The following is a 17,366-nucleotide window of genomic DNA, read 5'->3' as shown; positions in this document are numbered from 1 at the left end:
AGGCGCAAGGGTGCGACCGGATTGGGGGAGGGGGAAGGAGCGCCGGAGGCCGCGAGCACAGCAGCAGTGCGCAGGCGTCTGGGCCTGTCCCGTGGCTCCGGTGGCGAGCCTGGGAGCGCGCGCTGTGGGTGGGGCGGAAGCGGGCGCGGCGCGCTGACCTCCCGCCTCAGCGGCCCTTCCTCCGCTGCCCAGGGCCTGGCGGGGCGGCGGGGGAGGCCTGCCTCGGGTCGTTGTCCGCAGGTATAAGATGCAGCTTGGGACGTCCTGGCGGGAGTCCAGCGGAAACGCGCGCCACCGAGCTGTTGTCAGCTAAGGAGAATGGGGCCTGGACCTGGAGATGTGAGGGTTTGCGGGGGGGCCCTCCCCCGGTGTAGTGTGGTTCGACGACGGAGAGGGAGTTTATCACCCTCGCGGTGCCTGCCTCCGGGAGATGAGGTGCGGACGGTAGATGTGGGCGTTAGATGTGGGCGTTTTGTTCGTCTTCTTTGTCTTAGGCGGCTTTTCAACCTGTCATTTTCCGTGACCCTACCAAGACTTCATTGAGACCTGGCAGTCCTTGGACTCCTCTGCCTTCTACAAAACTTACCAGCCTTCTGATCACTTTTATTTCTTTACCGATCTCGTGCTCGACCATTTAAGTTAAAACTCTTCTGCTTTTCTCTAAGGGTTTGCCCTCTACTCTCAGTCTTGAATCAGTCCCATAAAAGTCTAATCTAGGGATGTGTATGGTGATTCAGTTGCCACCTAAAGCAGATCTTTTACTTGTTCATAGCCCGTAATCTCTCCCCTGACCCTCAGAGTGTGGTTCAAATTTTCACCCCAGTCGATAAACCGCACTTCCCACCAACAGAACAGAAAGGCCAACTTGCGGGAGAACTCTTGGCTTTCCATCTCCCTCCTGTAAACTGGGCTATGTGTGTATCCTTTATCATTGTACGAGAAGTCCTCCCTTCACTTTAAGGAAATTTCCTTTTCTGTTGACCTGGTCAACCTTATCTATTACTCTGAAGCTATCCTCCATTTTCTATCAATTGACATTTTAAAATTCTCTCTCCTATGCGTTTCCCAGCCCTCAAAAAAAAGGAAAGACAGAAAATAACCTTGTCGGTATTGTATCCCCTTGTAGACTCTCCTCTACCTCTCAGCTCCCTTGCGTAGTCAAGACCTGAAATTGTCATCTAAATTTTCCTCTCTCTGCCCCATCCCACTTTTCAGCCCATTTCTTCCACTACTGAAACTGTTTGGCAAATGTCACCAAGAACCTCCTAATTGGCAAAGTCAGGAAGCACTTTTCAGTTCTCACCTTATTTGACCTCTGGAGCATTTGACATTTGATCATGCTTCCTTCTTGAAATTCCCTACACCCTTGGTTTCTGTGACCAGCTCACTTGTTTCTTTTCCTACTTGTCCAACTGTTCCTCTCCAGTCTCCTTTGTTGGCTCTTCTTCAACCCCTTCTTACATGTTGATGTTTACCAGGATTTTGCTTCTAGTTCTGTTCATCGTCTCTAGGCAATCTCACTCCATGGCTCAAAGCCTCTCAAATCTGTATCTTTAGTTCAGACAACTCTCCTGAGCTAAACTTGCTACTAAATATTACCACTTGGGTAGTCCTCAGACACTTCAACATGTTCAAAATTGATGCAGTTTGTATGCACGCTAGACCTTTCTCTATATTATCCTGGCTAATGGCAACTATTAAATCACGAAGTCTGCAATTTGGGAGCCCATTCTTGATTTCTTTTTCTCACGACTTTATATCCACTAGACTTATTATTTTGGCCCTAAAATGGCCATGAAGTCACACTCGGTTCTAGTCCTATCACCTGAGCTATAGCAACAGCCTCCTAACTGATTTCCCTCTCTCTAAAGCTGTGCTGTCCCGTACAGTAGCCACTAGCCATATGTGGCTATTTCAATTCATATTAAATACAGTTTTAAATTTAGTTTCTCAGATGCACAAGCCACATTTCAAGTTCTCATTATGCACGTGTGGCTAGTGGCTGTGATATTAGACATCACAAACTCATTTCAGAAAATTCTGTTGAAAAGTGCTGCTCCACTTGCCCTCTCTGCCTCTGCCACAGTACTCCCAGGAGTGAGCATCCTAAAATACAACTCTGGGCGTATGCTGCTGTTTAAACCCCTTTATAAATTCCTCATTGCCTGTGTGATAAAGTCCAAATTCCTGTGCTTGACAGAAAGGTTGGCTTACCTTTCCAGCCTCATGTCTAGCCACTTCTTGGGAGCTATACTCCAGCCATATTGAACTGTTCCCCAGGCACACCATTTTGTTTTGTGCCCCTGTATTTCACGTATACAGTCATGTGTCACTTAATGACAGCGATACATTCTACGAAATGTGGTGTTAGGTAATTTCTTCCTTGTGTGAACGTCATGAAGTGTACTTACACAAACCAAGGTGGTGTAGCCTACTACACATCTAGGCTTTATGGTACTGATCTTATGGGACCACTATTATATATGTAGTTCATCCTTGACTGTAGTGTTGTTAATATGGCACATGACTCTACGACTTTCTCTACACAGAATAGGTTTTCCTGCAATCCATCTAAGCCCAAATACCGCCATCTGAAAAGCCTTCTCTTGCCTCCCAAATTGAGCTAACTGCTCATTCCTTGATGTCCCTTCCTCTTACGATTGCACCTTTCACAGTGAATAGCATTTATGTGATTACGTGTTTGTCTCCTTTACTGGACTTCGATCTTGGGAACAGAACCGTGTTGTATTCTTTTTATTTTTTAAAAAAATATCCCCAGCTCCTGGCACAGTACCTGGCCACTATGGGGTGCCCACAAAGTGAACAAGTGTTGAAGGAAATTGATGCTTAAGTAAATATGTGACTAGGTAAGATTGTAATGTATATGTATTATGGGTCGTCATGCATAGTATTGGGGAAATAATCATAGTAAGACAAAATTATTGCCATCAATTATATATTTCAGATATTGGAATGGTGTGAGGAAAGACAGAAGCAGAAGAGCACAGGTCATTTTCACAGGGAGCGGTGCAGTCCAGTCTGCCCAGAATAGACTACAAGTAGAGCAGGAGGAGAAAAGGCTGGAAGGTAAATTTATTTGAGGCAATATTATGGGGAATTTTCAATGCTGTTAAGTTTGGACCCAGTGGGGAGCCACTGAAAGTTTTTGAGCAATGACTTGATTGGAATTATGTCATTAGATAGGAACTCGATCTTCATACTCCCAGTGGCTAGCACTATACCTGTTAATAAGTGCCAGATACAAACGTTGGGCTGGAAGGAGATGAGACTGGTGATAGCTAACATTTATTGAGTTCTTGAAATGTGTCAGGCCCTGTTATAAGTGTTTAACATGTATTAACTTTTCTAGTCCTTATAACCCTGAGAAGTAGATACTATTGTTATCACCCCCATTTTTCAAATGAAGCAGCTGAAACAAGAGATGTTAAATAATTTACCCATGTCATACTTTTCGCAAGTGATCAGAGCTGGGATTTGAACCCAGGCAGTCGGCCTCTGGATGGTATGTTATTCTGGTTGGTTTGCAACCACAATAAAAGATTGGAGAGGTAAATTTGGGAGTCATCTTTGAGGTGATGTTTGAATCAGTCATGTAGGGAGGTGAGATTTATAAAGGAGGAAGTATAAAACAGTTTACTCGTGGGTTAGGGATTGAGCTTGGGTTAGATGCTCACGCAGGGAGTAGTAACAGGAAGCAGAACCAATGGAAGAGCATCAAACAAGAAGGAAAAGCAGAACAACATAATATGAGGAAGCCAGAACAAGAGAAGGCTCCGGTGAGGACTTCATGTTTGTTGAATAAATGACTAATCAAGAGTTTTTAAGCTTTTTTGTGCCGTGGACTTCTTTGGCAGTTTACTGGAGCCTTTGGACCTTGACTGACAATAATATTTGTAAATGCGTAAATAAAATATATAATTATCGAAATATTTAAAGAAATGTGTGATGATCTAGTAATCTGTGTTCCCTTATTAATACAATATGTGTTTCTTAACTAATACATTAAATAAAGTAATTTATTGGCAGGTCTAACAACTCTTATAATTGTAAAGGAGAGATATTTTGAGATGTCTCTGTACGTGATATGAAAATATTAATTGATGATGCTTTCTATTGATGACATTACAGGTACTGCTAGTACTACAAAGACTTATTTTCTACATTTATAAAATTAAATTTCAGATAGTTAGATGTTATTGAAAATAAAAGTGACTCTTTTTTGTTCCATCCAAGTTCATGGACCCCTGAATTGTATGGCTTGTGGACTGCAGTTTAAAAATCCTTGTTCTGACTGAATGAGGAATTGAGATCCTACAGATAGGTGTGAGAGAGTGAAGAAGGGGGAAAAACTCATTGGGTTGGTAATTGGGGTCATTACTGATATTGGAGAGCAGTTTCTGTAGTCTGGGAATAGAATTCAGAGTAGGAGGGACCTGAAAATTTGCTTTTGCAGGTTTGTATGTTTACTTGTTTAATGTCTCCCTATTTTCATTAGATTATGTGTTTGATGATGGTAGGTGTCTGGTGCCCAGCATGTGGCCAGGCACATAGAGGGTGGTCAATAAATATTTGCTAAATAAATAGTGAATGAACCTCTTTGAACCACAGTTTTCTTGTTACCTAATGGGAATAATAAATTCTGAGCTTGTAGAGTAGTTGAGAGGATTGCTATATCCTGATAACATAGCTAAAAGGGCCGATGAATATGGATATGAAGGGATATACTGAGCTGGGAATGAGGGTAAATGTGGGAGCTGGATGGCTAGGTTTGCTCACTGAAGTAGGATGTGGCAGAGAGTAGGAAGAAAGTGACAGGTGGGATCTTGAGTAGGGCCCAGAATGGAATGTGAAGAGTGGTGGGGTGCACAGGGGAGGCAGTAGGGGTGAAGGTGTTTGTAGGGTAGACCATAGCCATGCCTGGTAAGATTTACTGTTGAAATATCTGTTAGAAAGGACAGTCGATCATTCATCAAATGCTTGGAGGCTCTTCCAGGCTCAGCTTCAACATCCTTAGTAACTAACAGCCCATTTATGCATCCCATGAGCAGTCATTTGGTAGGCCTTCTTGGTAGATGCTGAGAATGTAAAAGAATGGGACATGATCCCCTAAGGACCTTGCAGTGGGGTGAGGTGACTGTGAAGCAGATATATAAATCACAGAATAATACAGTAAAAATGATGGTAGTGGCAGGCACAGGGTGCTGTGGAACATACCGAAGAGGCTGTTAACCTCCACTCTGGGTTCCAAGGCTTCCTGAAGGAGGTGAGATTTCATCTCAAAAGACACATGGTGGTAGGGTAAGTGATTCCAGATCATTAAGGATCATGCCAAGGAGAGCAGATTACAGATAACTGTTTGAAGCTTTTCATATAAAAGTATGATGTGGGGCTGGCCTCGTGGCATAGTGGTTAAGTTTGGGCGCTCCACTTGAGCAGCCCAGGGTTTGCAGGTTCAGTTCCTGAGCACGGACCTACACACTGCTCATCAAGCCATGCTGTGGTGGCATCCCACATGCAAAATAGAGGAAGATTGGCACAGATGTTAGCTCAGCGACAATCTTCCTCAAGCAAAAAGAGGAAGACCGGCAACAGGTGTTAGCTCAGGGCTGATCTTCCTCACCAAAAGAAAAATTATGATGTGATCAAATATTTGTTATAAAAAGATCCTTTGGCAGCACTGGAAAATAAGATTGGAGACAGACTAATGATAAGAAAATTGCTGTAATCCAGGAAAAAACAAGCAAACCAGTGAAAGCCTGGACCAGTGGGAATGGGAAGAAAAGTGAGGACAGATCCGGGAGATATTAAAGAGGTAGAATTGATAGGACTTGGTCAACATGAGATGAGAAGATTTGAGGACCATCAAGTTGTGAAGATTGACTCCCACATTTGTTGCTCAGGGAATGGGGTGGGCAGTCAGGTTATTTATTGAGGTCTTGAATGCAGGAGTTGGAAGATGTTGGGACGGGAAGGTGATGAGTTTAGTTTTGTAAATCTTGAGATGGAGGAGCGTTCAGGGTAGTAATTCCTAAACTTCATCTGCCTGTTAGAATTCCTTATTGAACCGTCAATGGGTTTATGGGATATAATGCAAAATAGAAAACTCACCATTTGTTAAAAAATGGAAGTACAGTTTGAAAACTGTAAGACACTGCTTTTCATTTAAATCTTCTTTTCTCTTAGACATTTTTGAGATAATTGAGGGGAAATGAACACAGATTGGGCTAAATGAAGTTGAGCAATTGTTTACATTTTTGTGGTTGTGGTGATAATGTTGTACTTATGTTAAAAGTTATCTATTATAGATACCCTTAGATTTCCTGATGAAATACTGTGACAGAATTTGTTTAAAACACTCCAGCAAAAAAAAAAAAAAATAAATAAGTTTGGAACAGGAGAATAGATGAAACAAGAACGGGAGACCTTTAGAATGTTGAAAATTGTTGAAACTCATGAGACTACATGGGGATTTATTACATTCTTTTGTGTATGTTTGAAAATTTACATAGTAAAATGTTTTGGTTTTTAAAAAACTTTTTAAGTCACAGGTCCAAAGGAAATCAGTTAGTGGAATATAAGTATTTTTATTAATAAATCAACATTAAATCGTATCATGAAGTATATTTTGAATTTATAGCAAGACTTGTGGCAGACCAGAGATCTTCAGGTGGATGACATACATCACCATGGCAGATAGTTGGGTGATGCTTCTGAGCATTAATGCACAGATTTAACCTCATGCTTATGCTTCGCATGCTCTCATGCACTTGTCTGGGATGCCGTATGTTGAAGATAACTGTATTGAAGTGATTGTTAGGGTCATGATGATTGTCCCTTCTCTGGGAATAGAGGTGACATTGTGCTTGGTCTCAGCTAATTGATCCAGAGGTACACACCTAGTACAAGCTGAGCCAGTCAGATGGTCTCTCCCAGCAATGTGAAACTTGAAAGATAGAGGCTGGAGGGCTTTGAAGGTGAAGCATATTAATGACAACTCAACCCCTGCTGCCAAAGGCCGTGTGGCTCCCCTTCCGGAATCTGGCTTAGTCCACTCTTCTTTTGATTTCATGCACTAGCTCAGTATCTTTCCAATAAATCACCATTTTAAAAGTTAAGTCAGCCAAAATTGGTTTCTATTGCTTACACACAAAATAGCCTTATTAAATATAATAAATTGTTGCATAATAAAAATTATTATGTAAATGCATTTGGTGTTTTATTATATCTGTGTTGAAAATAAATTAAAAAATTAAAAATTGCTGCTATCAAGTTTGCATTTTTAAAAATTTCTTGAGGGATGCTTTTGTGTAGAATACAGTTTGAGAAATGCTGTTGCACGACATCCAAGTGGAGATGCCTAAAGGCATTTGGGTATATGGATGGTGTGAACTCAGAGCAAGATCTGAGCTGAAGGGGCAAATTTGGAAGATGTCAGCAAATAGGTGGTAACTGAAGGCATGTGGGAGTAAATGCCATCCACGGCAAGTGTATAGTGTAAGAAGAGACAAGGTTAAGGGTAAAACTCCAGGGAACACCGACACTTAAAGGGTAGCTGAAAGAAAGGAGACCACAAAGGAAACAGGATGCCAGAAAAGTGGGAGGGAAAACTAGGAGAGAGTGCCATCAAGGATGCCAAAAAGAATAGATGGTTTCAGGAAGGAGGGCATGGCCAACAGTGTCAAATGTTGCAGAGACTGCGAAGAGTCCATTTGAGTTAGCAACACAAAAGTGTGGGTGAACACTTTAAGGATTAAATGATAAGTATGAAAATGTAGAGATGGTTGCCACAATTTTTTCAGGAAATTTGATTCTTCCAGGAAAAACAATGGGGCAGTATTTAGAAAGGGGCTGGAGAGCTGAGTGTTAGAAAGCCCTGGCTTACTGTATTTACAGGTGTTATGCCATTGTTTTCATAGACATTCATATCTAATGACCAAAATAGACAGTGAGTTACTGGGATGCAGAACAGGCTGCATTGCTCCTCTCTTGCCCACGTTTATCACTTCCCCAAGCTGATTAGAGACTATTATTGAGAAATCTATTATGGAGGTTGTTAGAGGGTCCTGACAGGAAGGAATACATAGAGGGAAGGGTAGTTACAAGTGTTTGAACTTGTTACCATTTATACCCAGAGAGGAGTTAACCACACCTGCCCTGGCCTTGATGATGAGTGGCTACATTTCTCCTCTTGCGGGTCTTGTCCACACCCTACTCTCTATGGAGAACTTGGGCCCCTTTGCCTTGTTCCTCCCACCCAGAGTAGTTGCAGCGTCTGCTACACCTGTGCCCAGCCCTCCCACCCAGTCCTCTTCCTCCTGTTCCCCTCACCCCAAAGCTCCTTACAAACGATCTCTTGTATCTGGGGCACAATGTATTCACTAGCCAGTTGCCACCCCCAAGGGGGAATGAGGCCTCGCTTTGGAGGGCGGGTTTATTTTGGGTCCCCCATCCCAATTCTGACCACACGCGTAGGACAGTGTTCAGCAAACTATGGCCTGTGAGCAAAATCCAGTCCATTGTCTTTTCATATGGCCTGAGAAATAAGAGTGGTTTTTACATTTTTGAATGGTTGGAAAAAAGCGAAAGGAGAATTATATTTTGTGACTCATGAAATTTAGATTTCAGTGTCCATAAGTAAAAAAGGTTAAGAACCAAATTCCAGGGAACGCCAAATTTAAAGACTTGCTGAAAGAAAGTAGTCCACGAAGGAAACTGAGAAGGAGATGTCTGAGAAGTGGGAGGGAAAGCCAGGAGGAAACTAGGAGCACAGCCATGCGCTTTCATTTACATGTTTCCTGTGGTTGTTTGCATGCTGCAGCTGAGTACTCATGACAGAGACTGAGTGACCCACAAAGCGTACAACATTTACTATCTGATGCTTCATGGAAAAAGTTTACCGACACCCTAGGTGGCTGTGTGTCATGTATCTCCCCCTACAGTCCTGGTGATGTCACAAACTTGCCTTCTATTTTCCTAACAGCCCAAATCTTTCCACCGCAGGAACTACTGATGAGTTAGTCCATAAAGAGTGGGACACTGGGAAAATGTTCTGTTTTTTGAAGTGTAACACAGTGATTTCCAAAACCTACACCGACCCTGGCACTCCTCCTGCCCTCACCACACACACACACACACACACACACACACACACATACTAGGGTTTCAGAATATCCAGGAGGTTGTGGGTGTTTTTTTTGTTTGGGGTTGTTATTGCTGCTGTTACTGGATTTTGAGAAGGGAGTGTGGATTTTGAAACTCAGAAACACTGTTGGACCATATTCACATAGATTAATTTCTAAGATTACTTAATTGCCACATTAGATGTTTCTCACTGCCTCTTCCCCCACCCCTTCTGTCTTTCTTTCTTCTTCTCTATCAAACTTGCAGCATATACACTGACAGTTTCTTCCTCACCTCCCACTTACTCCTCAGCCCACCACAATCTGGAGTTGACTCCCACTGCAACACTGAAACTGCTCTCAATAAATTTGTCAACCATCTTATAATTACCAAATATAAGGACACTTCCAGTTCTTCCTTGACTTCTGAGTAGCATTTGATAGTGTTGATCTTGCCCTTGTCCGTGGAACACCTTTATTTCTCTGATTCTACTTCTTCCTTGTTCTTCTCCTAGCCGAATGTTCCTGGTGGCACCCGCTTCTTACAAATTAGTGCATTTCAGTGTACTGGTTATTATCTAGTGCCAGTGCCAGGTCCACCCTCCTATACTGTGTTCTGGACTGCTCAGCCTAGGAGTCTGCAAGGTGTGTACTTCCCAGCCTTCCTGACTAGTTGGCTTCCTGTTAGATTCTCTCAATAGGAGGCTCTGGCAGGAGATCAGAAAGCAGGAGAAACCGAGAAGCTTCCAGCTTTAGTTTCTAGGAGAGTGGCAGTTGCTGGTAGATGTAGCAGCAGTAAGAATGGGTGATTCTGGACTCCTGCCTCCTGGGCAGAGGAAGTACCTTCTCAGTGATCCAGCCTTGATGGAGATGACACCTTTTCAGTAGATCCAGAACCAGCGATGACAGTGTCTCCCCCATGGCAACAGCAGCTGTAGACCTGGATTCCAGTTCAGGTGCAATAGCAGCTTCTGATTTCCAGATATTCCTCTTTCCTATTTGCTCCTTCAGCCACTCTTTTTCCCTTTTGCACTTATTGCCCTTTGAACCTCTTTGTAACTGATTCTTTGTAGTAAATTCTCTCAGTCTGAAATATCTAGAGTGGCTATATGTTCCTGGCTGGATCCTGGATGATAACTGATATGAGGTTTGGGGTTTGAATCCATGTAGACTTATCTCCTTGTGTTTCTTCCTGCTCTCTCTGCACAGTCTGCTTTGGTGATCTTAGCCACTGCCTCTGCTTCAACATTTGGGCTGATGAGTCCATTAAGGTTTTCGGCCCATACCTGAGACCCATACCCATGCACTTCACACCTCCCTGCATGGTTGTTCCACTGGCATCTCAAATTCAACACGCACAAAACTGAACTCGCTCTCTTCTTCATCAAACTGGCTTCTATGGCATTCTTATCTATTTCATTTCAGTCCATCACTCACCACCCACCCAACTACCCAATATAGAGGCCTTGATGTTATCCTCGATCCCTCTATCTCGCCTTCCCGCATCTGATCAGTAGCCAAGCCCTTTAGATTCTGCTTCCTAATGATCTCAGTATTTGATTTCCTCCATATCTTCCGTTGAAGACTTAATTCAGGCTCTTATTTCTCACCCAAATTATTGCTATATTGCTGTAAGAGGGTGGTGTGAGGTGTGTGGGTGCAATTTTTTATTTTGATGTAATATACTATAGACTCTTGACCAGCAGTTTTGCCTGAATTATTTCCAAGCTCCCATTGTTTGAAATATCAAAACAGTTTTTCTAAAATGTTAAAATGATTGTGTCACTCCTCAGTTTTAATATCTCTGTCATCTGCTAAGTAAAAGCCAGATCCTCCTTGGGGCATAACAGGACCTACGTGATTTGGCTCTTGCCTAAATTTCCAGCTCATCTTGACCCTCCCTCACTCCTCCCCATTACCAAACAGGGACACACTAGCAGCCTGTGTAACATACACATCCAGCTACCCAGAGGTCTCCTAAGGAAGGAGCTCTGAGTGCCTCTGACCTTGCGCTGGAATGCTTTTCTCTTCCCTCACGTTCTGCTGGTCAAAATGGTTTTCCTTCAAGACTGTTAGAAACCTTATGTCCCACTTATTCCTCCATCCTCATAAAATTACTATTTCCGAAACATTCTTATTTGAATATATTACATTGTCATGTAATTATTTATTCATTGACTCCCCTCCTGCTGGACTTTAAGCTCTTTGAAGGCAGGAATATGCCTTATTCACCTTTGTATTTCTAGCTGTGGGCCCAATACCTAGTACTTTCTAAAATTTCAGTATATTTCTGCAAAACGCATTGAAGCTAATGCCTGAAGGAGAATACCTCTCTGAGAAGAGGAGGGGAGTCGGGAGGGAGGAGGAGGTGTGGTCTGAAGAGCCCAGGGGGTTTGCTGTGGGAAGATGAGCTTCCCCACTGCAGCATTCTGCCACGGGGCGGTGCTGCGCCGAAGAGCCCGCTGGTCCGGTTACAGGCTGAGGCTGACAGCCTGATACTAAAGAGGGATCCCCAGCAGGAGGCAGACTCCTCCCTTGCCTACCAAGCCACTTACACAACCTACTCTGGCCTGGTAAAAGAGCAAGGTCTTCAGGAGGTTGCTGGCCCCAGGTGTCTTCCCAGCGACTGATGACGTTAAACCCTACACTTCTGTGATTGGTTTAGCCAAAATGACAAGGGCGACTATTGGAAGTGAGCTGACACAACACCGTCTGGGGAGGGAGTTTGGGGACCTAGGTCAGCTGGTGGGTAGCTCCTAGCCCACTGTGTGGCGTGAAGCTATGGATCATGATCAGAGCCAGGGAGCTGCGCTGCTAAGACTGTTACCCTTTCTGTGGCTGCTGCCCCAGTCCTGGACGGCCCCTAGAGGTATGACAATACCTCCTCCCCTTTACTTCAATCCTGATGGATTAGAGCCTAGGGAGCCAACCCAGGACACTGAAGAAGAGCCCTGTGCTTTGTAAGTGGTGGGAAGTATTATGGGATAGTGGAAACAATAGCAGGATTGGGAAAGAGATGAACTATGGATGGTTGGCAAACAATGTCAGAGTGCTTTATATATTCCATTTAAGACCATCTCTTGAAGCAGAGATTATTATATCCATTTTACAGAGGAAGAAAATGAGACAGGGGGCTTAAGTAACTTGTGCAAGTTCATGTGGTTGGAAAGTGGTAGAGCTGGGATTTGAACAAAGCAAATGTTATTTCCACTCTTTTACCTAGGAGACTACTCTGCACTCTGTCATCGACTCAGCTTGTGATTCTTGAAAAGTCTCTTAGCTTTATTGGTCTTTAGTTTCCTTCTCTGTAAAGGGCCAGGCAGAATGGAAGAATAATCTGGAAGATCCCTCTTACTCTAAAGGTCTATTGTTCTGGGTATTGGGTGTTGGGTAGAAGGTTCCAGCTGGCCGGGGGGATTCCTCCAGGAGTTTCAAAGAATAGGGATTATTTCCTGCAGCTATGAGGTCACCTCCCCCAATCCTGTCATTGCAAGGCCAGAGGGTTGAGGGAGGGGAAGACAATTTCAGAGAGGCCTGGTGCTGATGAAGTGGCTGAAGAGAAGCCTGGAGACTGTTTTTTCAGTTTACCAGGTTGTCTGGGGATAGGAGGGGGCAGTGTCATCTATGGCTTGGGGAGACCATGACCATTCCTTCACCCTCCTGTCTGAGACTGGGGAACCCATCCAGGCCGTTCACAAGTCAGTCTGGTGGCCTTCTGTGAATTGGACTAAACTATACCCTCCGGGAGAATGCAGCCTTGTGCCAGGATGCATGGCTTGGTGAGCAGGGTGCAGGCTAGATTTCAGCCTCCAGTTACCTCCACGGCTGAGTGCCTTTGTGCAGTGCACAAGCACACAACCAAGATTGTGACTCTGAATCTGTCACTTTAGACAGTAGACTATTTTTACTTTTTACCACTTTGGACAGTTGGCCTTTTCTGGGCAGGGGAAGTTTGGAGAGATCCTGTAATTTCTTCTTCACCCACATTGGGAGGGAGAGCCTAAATAACAGACACAAGAGGGGTTATGCCCCGCCCCTAACCCTTCTCCCAGAAGCAGGTCTCACTGTTTTCTAAGCTAAGAGAGAGGAGGAGGCATGCACCTCCCTGAACCCGCCCTGTCTCCTTTGCAGCTCCTACTCCAGTGTGGCGGGATGATCTGGAAAACCACACATTCCTACACACAATATACTGCCAGGACTGGAGTCCCAGCGTGGGACTCTCTGAGACCTACGACGAGGACCAGCTTTTCTCCTTCAACTTTTCCCAAAACGTTCGCGTGCCTCGCCTGCCGGAATTCACTGACTGGGCTCAGAAGGCTGGAGATAGTTCCAACATTTTCTTTGACAAAACCTTCTGCCAGGAGATGATCCAGGAAATAGGCCCAAATCTTGAAGGACAAATCCCAGTGTCTAGAGGTCAGGAGTTTTTTGGGGAATGGGGAGAGAGGGCTGCATTCTTAACCTCATTAATCTATACACTAAATTATTCCCCCTCACACTAGTGCCCCATCTCTAACGCCTTCTAATTCTCCCCTACGACCTTTATTTTTCTGCCACCCCTCATCTGCGCTCTGTTCTTGTTGTGGGGCAGAAGACAAGTGCCTAGGACGTAGCAGGCATTCAAAACTATTTATTGAACTTGATGAATTCAACAGGGACCCAGTGATGCCTGCTGAATATTACAGCTTGTGTCACTATGCTCAGTAAGATGGAAGGGGAGAATGGGAGTATCTGATGATAAGCCTGTGTTTTAATGAGGAGACAGCGTGCCCATGTGAGGTCTAGATAGGAAGTGCTTCAAGAAGTCAGGGTGGAGGGGTCTACAGTGGCCTGGATCTGGCTCTGCCTGTAGGTCCGGTCTGGTTCTCGCCTGGAAGAAGACCGTCCTCAGAGGCCCAGCTCCTCCCTCATCTCTCCTCCCAAAGCCCACCCTCCTTGACTCTCTCTCTGCCCTCCCTTCTGTATGCCATGTTCCCTCCAAACACAGGGATACCATCTAAACTAGTCACTTCTTTCCCTCACACCTCAATCCCCCCACCAGGGATCCCTATCACTGAGGTGTACACGCTGAAGCCCCTGGAGTTTGGCAAGCCCAACACGCTGGTCTGTTCTGTCAGTAATCTCTTCCCACCCACGTTGACGGTGAACTGGCAGCATCAGTTCTCCCCTGTGGAAGGAGCAGGGCCCACGTTTGTCTCAGCCGTTGATGGACTCAGCTTCCAGGCCTTTTCTTACTTAAACTTCACACCGGCACCCAATGACGTTTACTCCTGCATCGTGACTCATGAAATTGATGGCTACACGGCAATTGCCTATTGGGGTGAGAACCCTCTTCCTGGAAGCCTGGTTCCTTTTCAGAGCAAAGAGGGGTGGACCCATGGGAGGGGCTTCTTTCTCTACTTGATCTTGTGTATTCCATTCTCACTCTGAGCCAACCTCAATCTTCAATGCCTCAGTTTCTCCCTTGTCATCCCAGACACTCATGTCATTCCCCTGAGTCGGCGGGGGTGGGGTGGGGGGGCTTCCCAACTGGGTCTACAGTCTGACCTGCTCCCCTTTTTCTCCAGTGCCCCAGAATGCCCTGCCCTCAGATCTTCTGGAGAATGTGCTGTGTGGCGTGGCCTTTGGCCTGGGTGTGCTGGGCATCATTGTTGGCTTAGTCCTCATCATCTACTTCCGAAGGCCTTGCTCAGGTGGTACGTCAGGGCATCTGGAAGGGGTGGGCAAGCCATGGGAGCCAGATACAGTGGTGCCTGTGTGGATGTGCCAGGATTATCCTGTGGCATGGGGAGCACATATAGTGATCCTCAGGCCCGTGAGTGGGGAGGGTTGTATTGGGCTCCATGGGACATCCTCCTAGTTGGGGTCCTGATGACACACACATAGTTATAGGTCACAAGAATGGTTTGAGTGGGAGAGGAGTGCTATGCAGAGCTGTAGGAAGGGTGCTTGGAGATGATTTATTTGGGGACAAGGAGAGATCAGCTTCTGTAGGGTGTGCTGGAGGCAGGTAGGGGCATTTGGGGATCCCTCTGATGGCCTTCCTCCATCCTTCTCTCTCCTCAGGCTGATTCTTCCTGACCGGAGTCTGATGCCAACAGCTTCAACCATCCAAGCAGAGGGTGCTCAGGTTTCCCGCATCCAGCCCAGGATCTCTCAGAGCAGAAGTCCCTGGGACTCCCCCAGTGTGTGTGTGTGTGTGTGTGTGTGTGTGTGTGTCTATAGGTTTCTTGGCTGGGGGCTCTGCTGTCCCTGGGCTTACATTCGGGAGAACCCAGAGTGGCCTTTCTATCATGACCACATCCCTTTCTACTTCAAGGCAATAAATCTCATTTGTTAATATTGGTGTGGCTTCTTTTTTTAACTCATATTTTGTTTCTGGATATTGCAACTTGAGTGGGTTTTCATTTCAAATTCAACATGCCTTAACCTGAACAAGGCTTGCCCTCAGTTGGGAGGGAAATGGGAAAACCCCTAACTCCTCAGCCAACTCCTGTTCCCTGGTCTCAGCACAATGGCTTTTACTCCTCCCAGTTTGTGCAAAATATGTGACAAATGAAGGCAGAGCTACTTTCTGATAATCTGCTCACAAAATGGTGGAGGAACCTGCTTGTGATTTTTTTGCACTTTACTGTGTGTGAAAATGTTTATGCCTAGTATAGGCTGTCTTGAGAAATATGTAACTTTCTTTAGGCTGCACCACAGCTGGGAAATCAGGAGCTCAGGAGTGGGAAAAATCAGCGTTCAGATGCTATTCTAACTCCGTCATATCGGTTCTGTGAGAACAGCATCAAGCTCCTGAAGTGAAGTATGAGCAGCGTGGAAGGACTCAGAATTCATGGGCCCTTCCTAACAACCTGTTCTTTGGCCTGACTGGATCATCCAAGGAGAACTGTGACAGTGCTGTCCTGGGCCGACAGTGGGGGCAGGGAGCACATGACCGCTGGTGATAAATTACTTTGCATGTTTTATTTCTTGCTTTCCTTAGGGTCTGGGAGTTGCTTTGGAGGAGGGAGTGGCATTAAGGTTAAGAGTGAAATTATGTTGCTATTGTTGAGGGAGTCTCTGTTCTTTGAACTGTACCAGAATCTAATCTAAGGGAAAATATCCAGTTCTTCCCAGGAGTTGGTACTTCCTCTAAACCATCTCATTTCTAAGCGCAGCACGTGCACTGATTAAGAGAATGGGCTCTGGAACCAGACTGCTGGGAATTCAATCGTCACTATCAAATTTTAGCTGTGTGCCCTTGGGCAAGTCACTTACCCTTTCTGTGCCTTGGTATCATTTTCTGTAAAAGGATGATGATAACAATGGTGCCCACCTTAACAGGGTTGTTGTGAAGTTTATTTAATAAGCTTATTTAATAAGTTAATATCTATAGAATGCTTAGAACAGTATTTAGCACATAGGAAAGGTGCTCAATAACTTAGCAAGGATTTTCACAGGGGAACTGAGCAGCATCATTAACCTCTTTCTGTTTTCTGGAACTTACTTTGAATTTCCCTTCAAGTATTCTATTTTCTCTCCTCGAGATACTTTTCTTTTTCTTTTCATTTTACTATTCGACACCCGTCTCTTATTGCTTTCTAGTTCTTTCTGATTTCTATCTCTCTATTTTCCAACGTATCCAGAATTTCCTGCCAGTCAAGCCTTAAAACTACCTTTATTATGCTGTGTGACCTTAACCAAGTCACTCTCTGGGCCTCAAATTCCTCATCTGTAATATGATGGGCTTAGGTTAGATGCTCTCTGGTCAAGAATCCTACGGGGGCCAGTCAGCCCAGTGGCGCAGTGGTTAAGTGCACACATTCTGCTTTGGCGGCCTGGGGTTCACCCGTTTGGATCCCGGTTGTGGACACGGCGCCGCTTGTCAAGCCATGCTGTGGTAGGCGTCCCACATAGAAAGTAGAGGAAGATGGGCACGGATGTTAGCTCAGGGCCAGCCTTCCTCAGCAAAAAGAGGAAGATTGGCAACCGCTGTTAGCTCAGGGCTAATCTTCCTCAAAAAAAAAAAAAAAAAAAAAAAGAATCCTATGGTACTATTACTTATAATACTTGAGAAGCATTCAAGATCCTCTCTGGTCTGGTGTCTGCCTTCTAATAAAAAATATTACCCAGTCTTCCTAGCAGGAATCCTGTTCTTCAGTGAATTGGTTTTTACCACTCTTCCTTGACAGTGTCGTGTCTGTCCTCACTTTAAGGCATTTGTGCAGGGATTTTTTTCTC

The 17,366-nt window shown here is 44.8% G+C and overlaps 1 protein-coding gene across 4 annotated transcripts; it reads left to right on the top strand.

The window, feature by feature from the left end:
- The first annotated feature begins 66 nt into the window (after window positions 1–66).
- LOC103540141 (HLA class II histocompatibility antigen, DM alpha chain) lies at window positions 67–15,480 on the top strand. 4 transcript variants are annotated; one of them, XM_008506654.2, is made up of 6 exons: window positions 67–435; window positions 2,966–3,087; window positions 13,272–13,556; window positions 14,182–14,460; window positions 14,708–14,833; window positions 15,207–15,480. In XM_008506654.2, exons 1-6 carry the CDS (start codon window positions 431–433, stop codon window positions 15,209–15,211), a joined length of 822 nt encoding a protein of 273 aa, XP_008504876.1. In that variant the 5' UTR covers window positions 67–430; the 3' UTR covers window positions 15,212–15,480. The 4 variants fall into 4 exon arrangements, with proteins under 4 accessions (XP_008504876.1, XP_008504875.1, XP_070440434.1 ...); XM_008506653.2 differs by having other exon boundaries at window positions 14,708–14,836; XM_070584333.1 differs by lacking the exons at window positions 67–435; window positions 2,966–3,087 and adding an exon at window positions 11,845–12,009.
- The last annotated feature ends 1,886 nt before the right edge of the window (window positions 15,481–17,366 follow it).

Source organism: Equus przewalskii, chromosome 19 (genome assembly GCF_037783145.1).
Source record: "Equus przewalskii isolate Varuska chromosome 19, EquPr2, whole genome shotgun sequence".
Classification (NCBI taxonomy): Eukaryota; Metazoa; Chordata; class Mammalia; order Perissodactyla; family Equidae; genus Equus; species Equus przewalskii.
Note: the sequence above shows the minus strand (reverse complement) of the source record. Positions and strands in the feature narration are given on the sequence as shown.